General features: G+C 34.1%; 1 protein-coding gene across 1 annotated transcript; it reads left to right on the top strand.

The window, feature by feature from the left end:
• Window positions 1–5,725: 5,725 nt before the first annotated feature.
• Window positions 5,726–10,549, top strand: LOC103499123 (formin-like protein 1). Its single transcript, XM_008462023.3, has 5 exons — window positions 5,726–7,416; window positions 7,568–7,775; window positions 7,889–8,097; window positions 9,074–9,318; window positions 9,433–10,549. Exons 1-5 carry the CDS (start codon window positions 6,036–6,038, stop codon window positions 10,258–10,260), a joined length of 2,871 nt encoding a protein of 956 aa, XP_008460245.2. The 5' UTR covers window positions 5,726–6,035; the 3' UTR covers window positions 10,261–10,549.
• Window positions 10,550–14,500: the final 3,951 nt, after the last annotated feature.

Genomic DNA, 14,500 nt, shown 5'->3' with positions numbered 1-14,500 from the left:
CGTAGGCTTTATTAAATGAAGGTTGTTAAATCGTAAGGACTATATACAAAATGCTATCAAACTATTGACTAAACTTTAATTTTCTCCAAACAATAGAGACTAAAATTATAATTACACCAATTTTTTAAACATAAATTATATTCTTAAATAACTTAATAAGCTACTCATTGTCAACTAAATATTTATGGATAACTAAACACTAGTCGTGTGATTTATAAATATATATAATATAAAATACATGTAAAACATTTTTTAAAACTAGAATTCAATTTTTGAATCTGGCACCAAATACTTTATTTGAAAACATAAAATACAATTATGTTTTCATTGAATCTATTGTTCTCAAATTTCTGTTTTTAGATTATCTATCAAACATTCCCTAAATTTTCATTGAATTTTAGAAGATTGAAGCTCAAACTATCTTAAATCCACTACTTTCTAAAGATATTAAGTTTCACCTCAACAAAAACATTAAAAGATTAAATATTAAAGATTATGTCTCCTGTACTATACTAAAATCAATACAAAAGTTCCCTAAATTAAATTTCCTTGCAAATGTAGTAGGAACACCTTACTTTACATAAAAGATACATATGTTTGAATAAAAACCATTTTAGGTGAAATTAATATCAAAATTGTGCTTGAATGTAAATATTTGTTTTCTAAAATGCTTTTATTTTTCTAAAAAAAAGTATTAGAGAATAAATAGTTGCATTTTTTTTTGTATAAATTTGATTTATTAAAAGGTATTAATCAAAGAGTTCGTGGCATATGACTAAAAAGTATAAATTTTATACAGGTTTTTTAAAAATATAACAAAGTAGCAAACTATTTACGAAGTATGAACAATTTCGAAAATGGAAAAAACCTACATCTCTACAATGAAGAACATAAAAAATTTCCTATAGGGTGCATAATATATTTGGTACACGATCTTGTACAATATTGTTTAGATTTGACTTATTTTTTGCTACACGATTAGATTTAGCTATGAAGACTAAACGATTTCTTTTCAAAATTTGGCTACCCAAATCGATTTTTTCGAGATTCTTTGTATTGTTTAGATTTTCCCTATTATTTGCTACACGATTAGATTTTGTTATGAAGACTAAACGATTTTTTTAAGATTATTTATACACGATCATTTAGATTTGGTCTTTGATTCGCAATCGCTTAGATTTAGATAACTAAATGTAAAAGATTTTTTTTTGTATACGATCGTTTAGATTTGGTACAATTTTAAATTTGGTAGATGATCGTTTAAATTTGTCTATAATTTCTTTTAAGATTCTTTCATACATAATCATTAAGATTTAGTAGCAGTGTAACGCCCCAAAAATTTAGATAATTTTGGAGTCAGTTATCTTAATTTTGTTTATCTAGATTTAATTCATTGGGCGTTATTTTGAATCCATTTAATGAGAATTATTTGATTTAAGTGGGAATTAAAATTAATTAAATATTTCTTGGATGAATATTTAATTAATTAGAGGTTTTGACACGTGGTGTTTGTTGAGTTTTTATTAAATGGTAGGTTAAGAGGATTAAGTAAAGTTGTGGATTTTAGTGTTGTTGAAGTTGAATTTAATTAAATAATTATGGACGTTATTTAATTAAACCGTAGGGTGGAAAGTTTGTTGGAGATTTGATAATTATATGTATACGTGGAAATATATATATAATTATTATGTTAAAGGAAAAGATAATTATATTTGTTGAAATAAAATTATTTAAGGAAAAGATAGTTGTATTTTGGAGAAAGGATATTTATTAAAGGAGAAAAAGTAAAATAATTATATTTTGGGAAAATATAATTATTTGTAAAAGGATAATTAATTACTTTGGAGAAGATAAATAATAATTAATTATTGTGGAAGATAATTAATTATTTTGGAGAAAGATAAATAATAATTAATTATTGTAGAAGATAATTAATTATTTTGGAGGAAGATAAATAATAATTAGTTATTGTGGGAAATAATTAATTATTCTGTAGAAAGATAAATCTTGATTATGGAGTGGAGTTGCTATGGTTGGGTTAAGATAATTCATATTGAAAGTTATATACATATAATTATTATGTTAAAGGAAAAGATATTTATATTTGTTAAAATATAACTATTTAAGGAAAAGGTAATTGTATTTTGGAGAAAAGATATTTGGTAAGGGAGAAAAAGTAAAATAATTATATTTTGGGAAAATATAATTATTTGTAAAAGGATAATTATTTTGGAGAAAGATAAATAATAATTAATTATTGTGGAAGATAATTAATAATTATTTTGGAGAAAGATAAATAATAATTAATTATTGTGGAAGATAATTAATAATTATTTTTGGAGAAAGATAAATAATAATTAATTATTGTGGAAGATAATTAATTATTTTTGGAGAAGATAAATAATAATTAATTATTGTGGAAGATAATTAATTATTTTGGAAGAAAGGTAAATAATAATTAATTATTGTGGATGATAATTAATTATTCTGTAGAAAGATAAATATTGTTTATGGAGTGAAGTTGTTATGGTTGAGTTAAGATAATTCATGTTGGAAGTTATAAGTGATTTATTGGAAAAGATTTGATTGATTAAATTAATTGAGAACTTAAGTTAATTTGAGATTTTGGAGGGAAAAGTTAGTTTTGGTGGAATTGTAATTAATTGAGTATATATATATGGATATATATATTTAATTAATAATTTGGAAAAGTGTAGTTAATTATATTATGGAATATAATTATATTTATTTGGAAAAGAAAATAATTCATGAAGAGAGAGATGATTGATTTTGATTGGACGAAAAAGATATATATTTATAAGAGAGAACAATGGTTTAAATAAATATATATTTATTGTAGATTTTGGTGAGAGAAAAATAATAATAATAAAGAAGTATTATTATTATTACTAATGGTTATAAATGCCTAAGATTAAGGCATTGATTTAGGAAAGATAATGGGAATAAAGATATATGTATATTTTTTTGGTATTATATATATATATATATATATATATATATATATATATATCCTAAAAGGAAAAGGAAATAATAATAATAAATATTATTGTTATTATTTGGGTCTATAAATAGCATTGGAATGCTTAAATTAGAAAGTAAAGGAAAAAGAAAAAGGTTCTTCATCTTCATCTCTAAGATAACCCTCTGCTGTCGCCGCCTCAGTTGAAGTTAAGATTGGTCTCTTTGGAAGCTTGAGGATTTAAAGTGATGAATTTTTCATCAAGGATAAGAGGATTTTCCAACCTCCATCTGAGTAACCTTGGTAAGCCAATAAAATTAAATTAATATTTTATTAATTTAATTTTGGATCTATTTGGGTTTTCTGTAAAAGGTTCAATTGGCTAAACTTTTTAAGATCTAAATCTTGGATTTTTCCCAATCAAGGTTGAATTGGTTTCAACCCCAATTTTTAGAAAGTTAATTAATTTGGGAGAATTTTTGGATGTTAGCCAATTGCTAATTTCATTAATTAAGATACTAAGTGTTCCTTTTATGATTAGGATCAAGTTAATTGGAGAATTTTACTGTCAACTAGGGAGTACCTTTGTTTGGCTAAAATCTCCAGGTAAGAGATTCTCCTACTAGACCTTCGAACTGAATTTAAGAGACCGCATGTAATTATGATTATGCATTGATGGTAGCTAAAATGCATAACTTGATGCTACTGATAATGACTGTCATTGTATTGATGTTGATGATGATGACTGAGATTATTATGTTGATGATTGATGATGATGACTGATGTTATGTTAATGACTGGTAGATTGATGTTGATGATTGTTAATGCATGATATATTAATCACATGATTAAGGACGTTAAGATTAATATTCATGCCATGTTATGATGTTATGTTATGCTACATGCTATGGATAGGGTGTTCTGTTAACTTTGTCTATTAGAGTCGTACCTGCATGGGTGTCCTTCGGGATCACCACCTATTTAGGACTGAGTGGTCCGACGGGACGCCAGTCTAGCATGGATATAGATATGATTCGAGTGATTCGACGGGGTCCTCGCATCCCGATTGTCTTAGTGTTACCCCCGGGTTCACTATAGACCAGCATGTCCTAGGTGCTCCCTCGGGACACCGAAGACCAGATTTTCGTTCCTATGGGAGCGCATGTTGCACGTGTTCGGGAACGTGCCAGAGATTGGGTACCATTTTCAGGACTCTAATGGGAAGTTAACAGACACCTAGCGGGACTAGTAGTAGGTCCCTTACTGAGTATATGTTTATACTCACTCTTTCTATGTTTAACATTTCAGGCGAAGGTAAAGGTAGAGGAAAGCTGGCGAGCGACAGAGAAGGATCCGTGACATGCCATATGGGGACTCAATTTTGCTTCTGCGTTTATGTTTCAGTGTTTTAATATTCCGTTTTTAATGAAAAATTTATTCTTCCCTCGTTTCAAAAGTGTCTCTTGTCATTGTTCCTTTTAGTAACGACTTCAGCTTAGTATAAAGAGTTGGGTCGTTACAAGCAGATCTTTAATTAAATAATAATTTGAAAAAAAAATAAAAGAAAAATTGAAGAAAAGGGAAAAATAAGATGCAAAGAAAAATAAAAATTGAAAGAAAGATGAAAAGGAAAGAAAACCTAAAATATTTGAAAAAAAAGTTGGCTTTATGGACTTTTTGATTTCTCAATTTTATACTTATTAACTAATTTTTTTACAATTTGGTTCCAACCATTCATAACAATGGTCAAAATAAGTTTGACTCAATATCATTGGCAGGAGCTTCATCCTAAAATTAGAGGTTCAATTGACCATTTTATGATTATTGTACTAAAAAAGAAAAGAAAATTCATAACTACTTCGATTCACTTCTTTCACTTTGTCTTAAACACCATTTCTATTTATAAGATAGTTTTAAAATTATGTTTGATAGACATATTTTATTATTTATAGTTATATTAGATACAAAATTGAAAATTTTATTAAATACAAAAATTAATGAACCAACAATTTCTTTTAAAAAATTTAAAATATAAAAGAGACATGTTAGAATTCATGATCATTTAATTCCCAACCAATACGGAACTTTATATGTACTCCTAATAATCTTTCAGGTCGAACAAAATACGACATTTTGAAATGTTTCTCATTTTGTCTAATGCATTTACAATAACTTGTCGTTTATCTAATTGCAAAGCAAGATAGAGCAGAACCACAAACCATTTTTGTAGAATACACTTGGTGTGGAGCATATGTTGCCCTTTTAGTTTAATGTTCTCCCTATGAACAAATATATAGTCAGTTTGGTATTGAGTTTGATAGAGTTATTTTGTCCAATTTGAAGAAGTAGTTGAGAATACTCAGGTTAAAGAAAAATAGTAGAGTATTTAATTTAGATAGGCAGACTATAATTATAAAAGCATTAATAAAGATTACGGAATTTTACATACGTCTGTGGTAAAATGATTTATAATAGGGTGAATTTTTGGACTTTGTTTGTGTTGGTGATTTATTTGAAACGGGAAGAACTAAGACAGACTCAATTTCACATGATGTTAAGAGAAGAGAAGAAAAATAATGTGAAAGCTCAGAACGTTGGACTTAGGCGCGCTTCAGAAGTGTAGGGGTACGTACAATTAGGCACTGTACCAACCGTGAAACTCCCAGGGTCATTTCCGTCAATTCTTCCACTCTTTTCTTAACTCGCGCTTCACCTATTCCTTCACGCCCCCATCTCTGCGCGTGCAAACCCATCACTCCTTCCCTGTCTTGTGTTGAACAAAGCGCCTTTTCCCTCTTTCTGGTCTCTCTGTGTGTAACAGCTCATTCCGCTCTTTCTCTCTCACTCTCACTCTCACTCTCGCTCTTCTTCCTTCTCCCACTGTGATCATTGTTATCAGAATCTTCTTTCCTCTGCCAAATTAAAACTCCATTTCCCTAATTATTTCACCCTTTTCTTCATTCTTTATACTCCCCCTCTCCTTCCTCCATCCTCCATTTTACTCTCCTTTCCCCTTTCTTCCTCCCCCATGGCGTTTTTCCCTTGATTTCACCTTATGGGTCTCTTCTTCTTCTTCTCTACAATGCCCATTTCAAGCATTTTTCTCCTTCTCGCTTTTTTTTCTCTGTTTCTCTCACCCCTTTCCGCCGCCGCTGACCGGAACTTCCTCCTCCTCCGCCACCACCGCCACCTTCTCCACCAACCCTTTTTCCCATGGACTTCCTTACCTCCATCTGAAGCTCCATCTTCTCTTTCTCCCTTGTCTCAACCACAGCACCTACAGCCTAAACTCCCCTTTTCCTCTACTTCATTTTCCTCTCCCCCTAAACCCTTTTTTCCATCCTACCCTTCCTCTCCGCAGCCGCCTCCCTCTCCTCCTTCGACGGCGCTTCCTACCTTTCCGGCCAACATTTCTGCTCTTCTCTTCCCGCAGCCTACTTCTTCTTCTCAACACCTCCACCGCCATGTCTTCGCCATTGTCATCTCTGTTTCTCTTGTCTTCTCTGTTCTTGTTTTTTTCGTTGCTCTGTTTTTCTACTTTCGAAACCGGAACCGACAAGTTTCTGCTACCGATAAGGCCTCTAGAACTGATAATCTTCGGCTGTACCCGCCGGATATTGACACTTCTGATGGAGTTCATAAGAACAGAACCTCCTCCACTACCACCTCCAAGTTTCTTTATCTTGGGACTTTGGCTACTTCTCGAGAGATTGACGAAGAGGCTGCTGGAACCGTGGAGGAGGGTGGTGGCGGAATCCTCGAGTCTGTTTCTCCAGTGAAAATGGGGTCGCCGGAGCTGAATCCCCTTCCACCGCTTCCTCGCCGGAATTTTGCAGACGATTATCGGAGGAATGTTGACGGTAATGATAATAATGATGACGACGACGATCGCGATGATGAAGAGTTTTTTTCACCAAGAGGGTCTTCCGTCGGCGGGAAGGAGAATGTGGGGAGTAATAGAAGATTGAGCCCTGTGAAGTTGTTTCATAATGTGGAAACTGAAAATTTTTTGAGGAAAAGCTATACTTCCAGTTTGAATTCTGGTTCTCCCTCTGTTTCTCTTCCCAATAGTCCTTCTCCGCCTTTGATGTTGAGCCCCACGAGCTTGAGATCAAAGTCTCCGGACTCCATTATCAGATTCCCTGTTCCTTTACGGCCATTGCCAACACTTCCAGTTCCGCCATCACCTTCGTTTTCCTCTGCTTCTTCGCCACTGGGAGGATCTGGGAACACCAAAAACTCGCCATCGAGGGATTCTGATTTGCCGGAGCTGCCTCGGCAGTTTTCAGATGGATCTAGGATGAATTACCAGCAACCATTGCCAGTGAAACTACCAACAGCCCCTCCTCTGCGTCCGCCACCGCCACCTCCTCCTCCTCCAAGGTTTTGGGAGATTCCTCAATCTTCCTCCCTTCTCAACAAGGACCCTAATCTAGGTTTGATTAAATCAAACTACATTATATATTCTTCAATGATTTTAGCACTCAGGGTTACTTAAAGGTCTTAGAAATTGGTACACGTGCTCATTTACAAGCTTTAAGTAGATAGGATATGGTGTACTTAATCTTTTATTAATCTTCTCAACAGGTCCACCAATACTCACCCTGCCAACAAGACCGATACTCTCACAGAACATAGGTCATATGTCTGCAGGGGAGCAATTAAACACCATTGTAGATGCAGAGAGAATGGAAGAAACTTTGAAGCCGAAACTGAAGGCATTGCATTGGGACAAAGTTCGGACGAGCTCTGATCGAGCCATGGTGTGGGATCAGATCAAATCGAGTTCATTTCAGTACGAATTTTGTTTATTGTGCTTCTTGGATTGATCTTATTGTTGTTGTAATGATTACAGTGCATTACATATGTTTTGAATCATCTTTTTGAACTGTACAATGATTATTGCAGGTTGAATGAGGAAATGATTGAATCACTTTTTATGGTAAATAACAATAATTCAAATATTATGAGCAAAGAAAATGGTAGTGTTCATCAGAACATGCCTTTAGGGAGCCAAGAGAATCGAGTTCTTGATCCTAAGAAGTCTCAGAATATTGCAATTTTGTTGAGGGCACTCAATGTTACCATAGAAGAAGTCTTCGAAGCCCTTTTGGAAGGTAACTTTATTGAAGTATTCTGGTTTAATTCATTGTTTAACTAGAACTTGAAATTTTTACATCTTACTCATTTTAGTCTTCAAATATTAAGAATGTTTTTTTAGTATGATGTTTTGTGGGTGTTCTATTTTGGTTTCTAAACTTCTACTATTTTAGTCTCTTTTAACTTTTTAAAACAACCTTCAGAGTTGTTCTTACATTTTCTTTCCATGTAATTTTCACTCGTCCAATGTTCATCTTTACCCTTCGTGGTTTGAAATTACGATTATCTACAGAGTAATATGCATCTCAAAGCTATGCCATTAGGTTGTTAAAAACACAGTAGAAATAAGGACCAAAATAATTATTCTTTCTGAAAGTTGAGGGACTAAATTAGTTTTCTCTTAGGAAAAGTTTAGGTACTTAAAAGTGTTCCAAATCTGAAATTTGGGTATGAAAGAGGATTTCAACCAAAATAATATTTTAGATTTTGAGGGACTGAATCGAAACATTTAGAAGTTCATAAACCAAAATAATATGGAATCATCCGAATAGGATGTAAATCAAGTACTTTCTATCCAAAATTTCCCACATGTGCGCTTCCAACTAGCAATGAAAATGGGAAGTTCCTTTTGGTGATATAGTTGGAAAGTGAAGTCATTTTTGGAGAAACCTCTATGTATACTTCTAGTTCTAGTTCATGAAATGGACAGTTTGGACAGTTTATCACCTGGTTTTCATCTCTCATTCAAAGGAGTAGCTCCTAACAAACTTTGCTAAGCTAATCGTATTCACGATCTTAATTGCTGAAAGTCGCATGTTAGAATCCATTGAAATCGTTTCGTACATCCATAAAATGAATTTGGTGTTTTCCCATCCTGGCACATGAAAACTGTGTTTTTCCTGGGTTTTTAGGCATTGGATGTGCTAATGAAATAATGGAGACTGCTATTTGTTTGTTCCTGTTTGATTCAATTCTTTTGATATGTCCGTACAGGAAATTCAGATGCTCTGTGTACTGAACTGCTCGAAAGTTTACTGAAAATGGCGCCAACTGAAGAAGAAGAGCGTAGTTTGAAAGAATACAAAGACGATTCACCTTTTAAACTTGGCCCCGCTGAGAAATTCCTCAAGGTAGTTCTTGATGTACCATTTGCTTTCAAAAGGGTGGATGCAATGCTTTACATGGCCAATTTCGATTCTGAGGTCGAGTACCTTGTTCGGTCCTTTACAACTCTTGAGGTAATTCATTAGCTTCTTTTTGCTCATTCATTTCGACGGTCCACAGCTTCTTATGACAGGATATTCTGTTTCGTCAAATTTATGGATTGCACAAAATACTTTGTTTCTACATAGGCTGCTTGTACAGAATTGAAGAACAGCAGAATGTTTCTCAAACTTCTTGAAGCAGTGCTCAAAACTGGGAACCGGATGAATGTAGGCACGGATAGAGGCGACGCTCATGCTTTTAAACTTGACACTCTTCTCAAGCTTGTTGATATCAAGGGCACTGATGGAAAAACTACTCTCTTGCATTTTGTAGTACAGGAGATTATTAGAGCTGAAGGTTATCGACACTCCACCTCCGATCACAACCTGACAGCTGATAATACTCAGCAATCTTCCTTGACAAATGACGTTGAGTTTCGAAAGCTTGGTCTTCAAGTCGTTTCGGGTCTTAGTAGGGAGCTATCCAATGTGAAAAAAGCTGCATTAATGGATGCAGATGTACTTATCCACGACGTAGGGAAACTTGCTGGAGGGATCACAAAAATCACAGAGGTCATTAGATTAAATGAAGACATGCTGAAAGGAGGAAATGGGTCGAATTTCTCTGACGCCATGAACAAGTTCTTGGGGAAGGCAGCAGAAGAAGTATCAAGGATACAAGTTCAAGAAGGCATTGCCCTCGCCAAGGTAAAGGAAATAACGGAATACTTCCACGGAAACCTAGCAAAAGAAGAAGCTCGGCCACTGCGTATTTTTATGGTGGTAAAGGATTTTCTTGCCATCTTAGATCAGGTATGCAAAGAAGTTGGAAGAATCAATGAAAGAACAATAGTGGGTTCGGCCCGTCAATATACGGGTGCTATGAATCCATGTCTTCCAACAGTTTTCCCCGGATTATGCGAAAGTCAGCGCTATGGTTCGTCTGATGACGATAGCTCATCTTCCTCATCTTAGAACCTCTTTGGTTTTGAATTATATATGTTGTTTCCAAAAGATGGATGGTGTTTACAAGTTGGCATGGACCTGCTTTGGTATTTTGGTTCAATAGTTTTTTTGTTGTAAATATGTTCATATCAAAGCAGTTTTAAGAAAGACATGAAAGTCTCATCTCCATAGATGTGTTTAGCCATGGAAATTGTTTAGTTTTCAATGTTGGATACAATTTTACCCTTCCTATCTCATAGCAAGGGTTTCATTTTTAATCTAAGATGTTAAATATCTATTTGATAAATTTTAGTGTTCAGGGAGTCTTCTATCTTTCTAAAGACTTGGTTCAGTTTTATATGGTTTTATTTGAGTATTGTGTAAGCCAAAAAAAAAAAAAAGAAGAAAGAGAAAAAAAGTAACTTTTGCAAAAATAGCAATTTTTCTTTTTAATAACACTCTAATAACCTTTTGAATAATCATTTAATAGTTGTCATATTTGTTATATTTGCAATATAAAAAAAAAAGGTGATATAGACTATTCTTTTCTAAATTCTTTTATCATTTTATACAATTTTTCAAAGAAAAAAACAAAATAGTAGAATGGCATTAACTTATTTTCATAGTAAGAAAAACTAAACGATGATTCGGTGGAATTAGCAAAATTATGTGTTTAATTCCCACTTTACAAGTTAGAGTTAAACAAGTTTTGGAAAATAATAAAGATTAGGGAAAAAGAGAAATGAGAGGAAAAGTACAGTGGTTTGTCCTAAGCTTAGGACTACATCCCGTTTTCTGCCACTGCAGGTCCTATTATGATCCTATTATGATCACCTATTATGATCACCTATTATGATGGAGATTGGAAATACACTTTGGAAGATGGCACTACAAATCTCTCTTCCCATGAACAATAAGAGAAATCCTAAAGCCAATTTCTCACCGTCACACGAAACGAAAATAAGACGCAGGAACAAAATTTAATTTGGTGATGTCTCTCCATTTCCAACAAGAAAAGCTAAGAGCCATTTTGCCTTTTCTTCTTCAATGTTAAAAGCTCATGATCTTGTACAATTTTCATTCTTTTAGAATTTCATTTTTTTAATAACCATGTCCACCGCCATCCAATTTCTAGATTATTAACCACCTCAAATTGGTGCCAATTAAATTTTCCTTTCTTCTTTTCTTCCTTATGTGGCAGACTCACACAAACCAAGTCATTTCCTTTCTCAAAACACATCTTTTAACCTTAATTTTTTTCTGATAAAATATTTGGACTTTATGTTTCCATTCCGAAAAATGGCAAACCTACTTTTTCGCGCTTTACCCATGCCACCTCTCCATTTCGTTGTGCTATGCAACCAACCGAAACTTGACAAGTAAGTCTAATGTCAATTACGAATAGACACTTTTCTTGAGATGTCAACATTATTTCCTTGGAAAGCTAAACTTCTTTTCGTTTGACTTCCTTCTCGAAATGAAAATTCACAGAACATTAACTTCGCCTTAGCGGGTTGTCCAATTACTCTATACAAACGTCCGTCTTCTTAACAAAATGTTTACCTTATTGTGATTGTACTTAGGTGTATGTATTTCTCCCTGCATCACCACATCCCACGTCTAGTTCTTAGCATTTATCACATACTTCTTCCTCGCCAACTATTTTTGCATCTCTTACTTTAACGTGATTGTACTTAGGCTCGCACGCTCCTCTTCGCATCATCTTTTGTCCAATTACATCTTTCCTCGCGGAACGCTTCTTTCTTACTCTTAGTAAAAAATTACCTTCATCAGCAGAGTTTTCCTTCAACAAGACTCCCTTTTGGATCAGGGTCTAATTGATTGCCTAGACATTCAACGCCTATCTTACTGCGAGATAACACATTGGGTGCCTAGTAAGCGGAATTCTCTCCTGTTATATTACTTATTTAATGCTTACCATAGACTTAGTTGATTTAACAGAAGACTTCATTCTATGAAACGCTTAGACTCTTACTTACTATTATATGCCTTCATGTTTGTATCGTGTGAACTATCTCCACATAAAGCATGCAACATATTCAAATGGCTAACTCATGAACACATTAGAAGTTTAAACCGGAAATCTTCAAGAAGAAAGTACTTCATCAATCTGTAATAAAGTTACACAAAATTCCAATTATAAGCAAAATTCCAATTATGATAAGCAGTAAGTCAACAACACATGAAGTTCATTGTAGCGAACAATTTAACACATATCACATAACACCACAATTCAATAACCACCCAACGAGTTACCAACTGTACAACGATCACAATCGCAAGGTCATTCTGAGACTTGGGAATCTCCCCTCGCTGACCTAGGATTCGCTCTCGCCAGTATCACGCAAGTTACCTGGGATATTTAATAACGTTTCACAACATTCACATTCTTAGACTTGGGGGTTACACTCCACCAGCGTCTCATCAACATCTTTCTCACAACAACGCCTTGCACTGGAATCATTTCAAAACAAGCCCATTTTGAAACCTAGGAATCTCCTCTCATTGACTTGGGATTCGCTCTCGCCAGTATCAGGCGAGTTATCTGGGATTTCGTCGAGCATCATGTGATAGATCAGGCCACAACTATACAGGACAATAACATTGCTTACTCATAGCACAGATCAACACGGTCAATAATGCATTTCGTAATCATTAACATAGAGAAAGAATACTCAATAACATCATGCGCAAACACTGTTTCTCAAAACAAAGATCAACCAACGATTTAGAAATCATATTCAAAACCGTTTACCATTACTTATCAAACATGTTTTTCCATCTTTCAAAGAATACTCGGGTTTGTAGAAACACTTACTCCTTTCACCTTACTTTCAGAAAATGTTCACAAAAATGGATCTTAATAGTTGCAGAAATAGGATTCATAAAACATACTTGATGATTCAAAGAAGGGAAATATCCACATTCATTTTTTTTAACAATGCTCGTAAAACAAAAACATTGTAAAGTTGTTCACAATACATATGTAAATCATTTTTGTCACTCACAAGCTAATCCTTGAGTAACTGGAAATCATGCTTAAATAACAGCTAAAAAACAAAGCATCGCTCACACAAAATACTTAGCCTTGGTTTCTCCTTTTCCATCTTCTAGATTCCTCTTTTCGTCTGACAGCTGAAGGATCCGTTTGATCATCATTCGAAACATTCCTCTTTTTCCCTTATCAGGAAAATCTACGCATTTCTTTTTGGAAAAGCTACCATTTTCTTTAGCTTTTCGATTCTATTTATAGAGGCCTTTCACATCCAAGGATCACTTTCGCGCCTTACACGTGTCATCTTAGCACGAACCGTGTCACAATCGTAACTTCTCAACACGATTGTGCGGCACTTGTTTAACTCAGTCAACAAGTCAATCGTTCGAAATTCGGAATCCGCGGACAAACTCGCGGTATGATGTAGCCTCCCTCCTCGTTCTTGAGAAAATGTTTTTTATAAAACGGGAAAGAGAAATTAAATAGTTGAAAACATCATAAAGAAAGCATTGAAGACTGTCAATTGTAAAGAAAATAGCTTAACTTGCAAAGAGTGCGACAAAACTTGGGCGGGGGTCGGACTAGTCATGTACCCCCTATAGTACATATTGAGATTTTTGGCCTTAGCACGCTTGCATATGAAAAAGCCGAAATGTCACACTATGACTCGGCGACACCTAAACGAAAGAATTAACCTAAACTACTTTCAAGACATAAAGATAAAGTGATTTGGGGGTATTCGGGCATACGGCCATCGGTAAATAATACCTTGGACGATTACGCCCTTGACACACCGCGTTATGTGGTTCGATCTCTAGTATTTGATCCTTTGATTCTCTCTCGATTGGATGCTTACACTTGATTTGAGAAAGCAAATCACGTAGTGTTCTTGAAGTTGGAGTGTTGGAAGAAAGCTTGTATCTTCAAAGGAACTTCAATCTTCAAGGGCGGTCGGCTTCAGAAGTTAGGAAGTCGTTTTGCTCTTGGGGGAATTCTCTTTAGACCTTTTATAGTCAAAAATTTTCAAGAGAACCCTTCTATTTATAGAATTTTATGGTGAGCTTTATGGGTTTGAGTTTGGTTGATCCATGAACTAGACCCATGAATTTGGGTCATATTTAGCATTTGGGCTAAATCATGCTTATTTTTTTGCTCAGTAGAACTTTAGCCTAAGTAAACAATATTTAATTGGACCAAAATAATTAACTTCGTCCAATATTTTTCATCATCAATTTATTAAATTAGATGACAATT

Source organism: Cucumis melo, chromosome 10 (assembly GCF_025177605.1).
Source record: "Cucumis melo cultivar AY chromosome 10, USDA_Cmelo_AY_1.0, whole genome shotgun sequence".
Lineage (NCBI taxonomy): Eukaryota > Viridiplantae > Streptophyta > Magnoliopsida > Cucurbitales > Cucurbitaceae > Cucumis > Cucumis melo.
The sequence above is the reverse complement of the archived record's forward strand: the minus strand, read 5'-3'. Positions and strand labels throughout refer to the sequence as shown.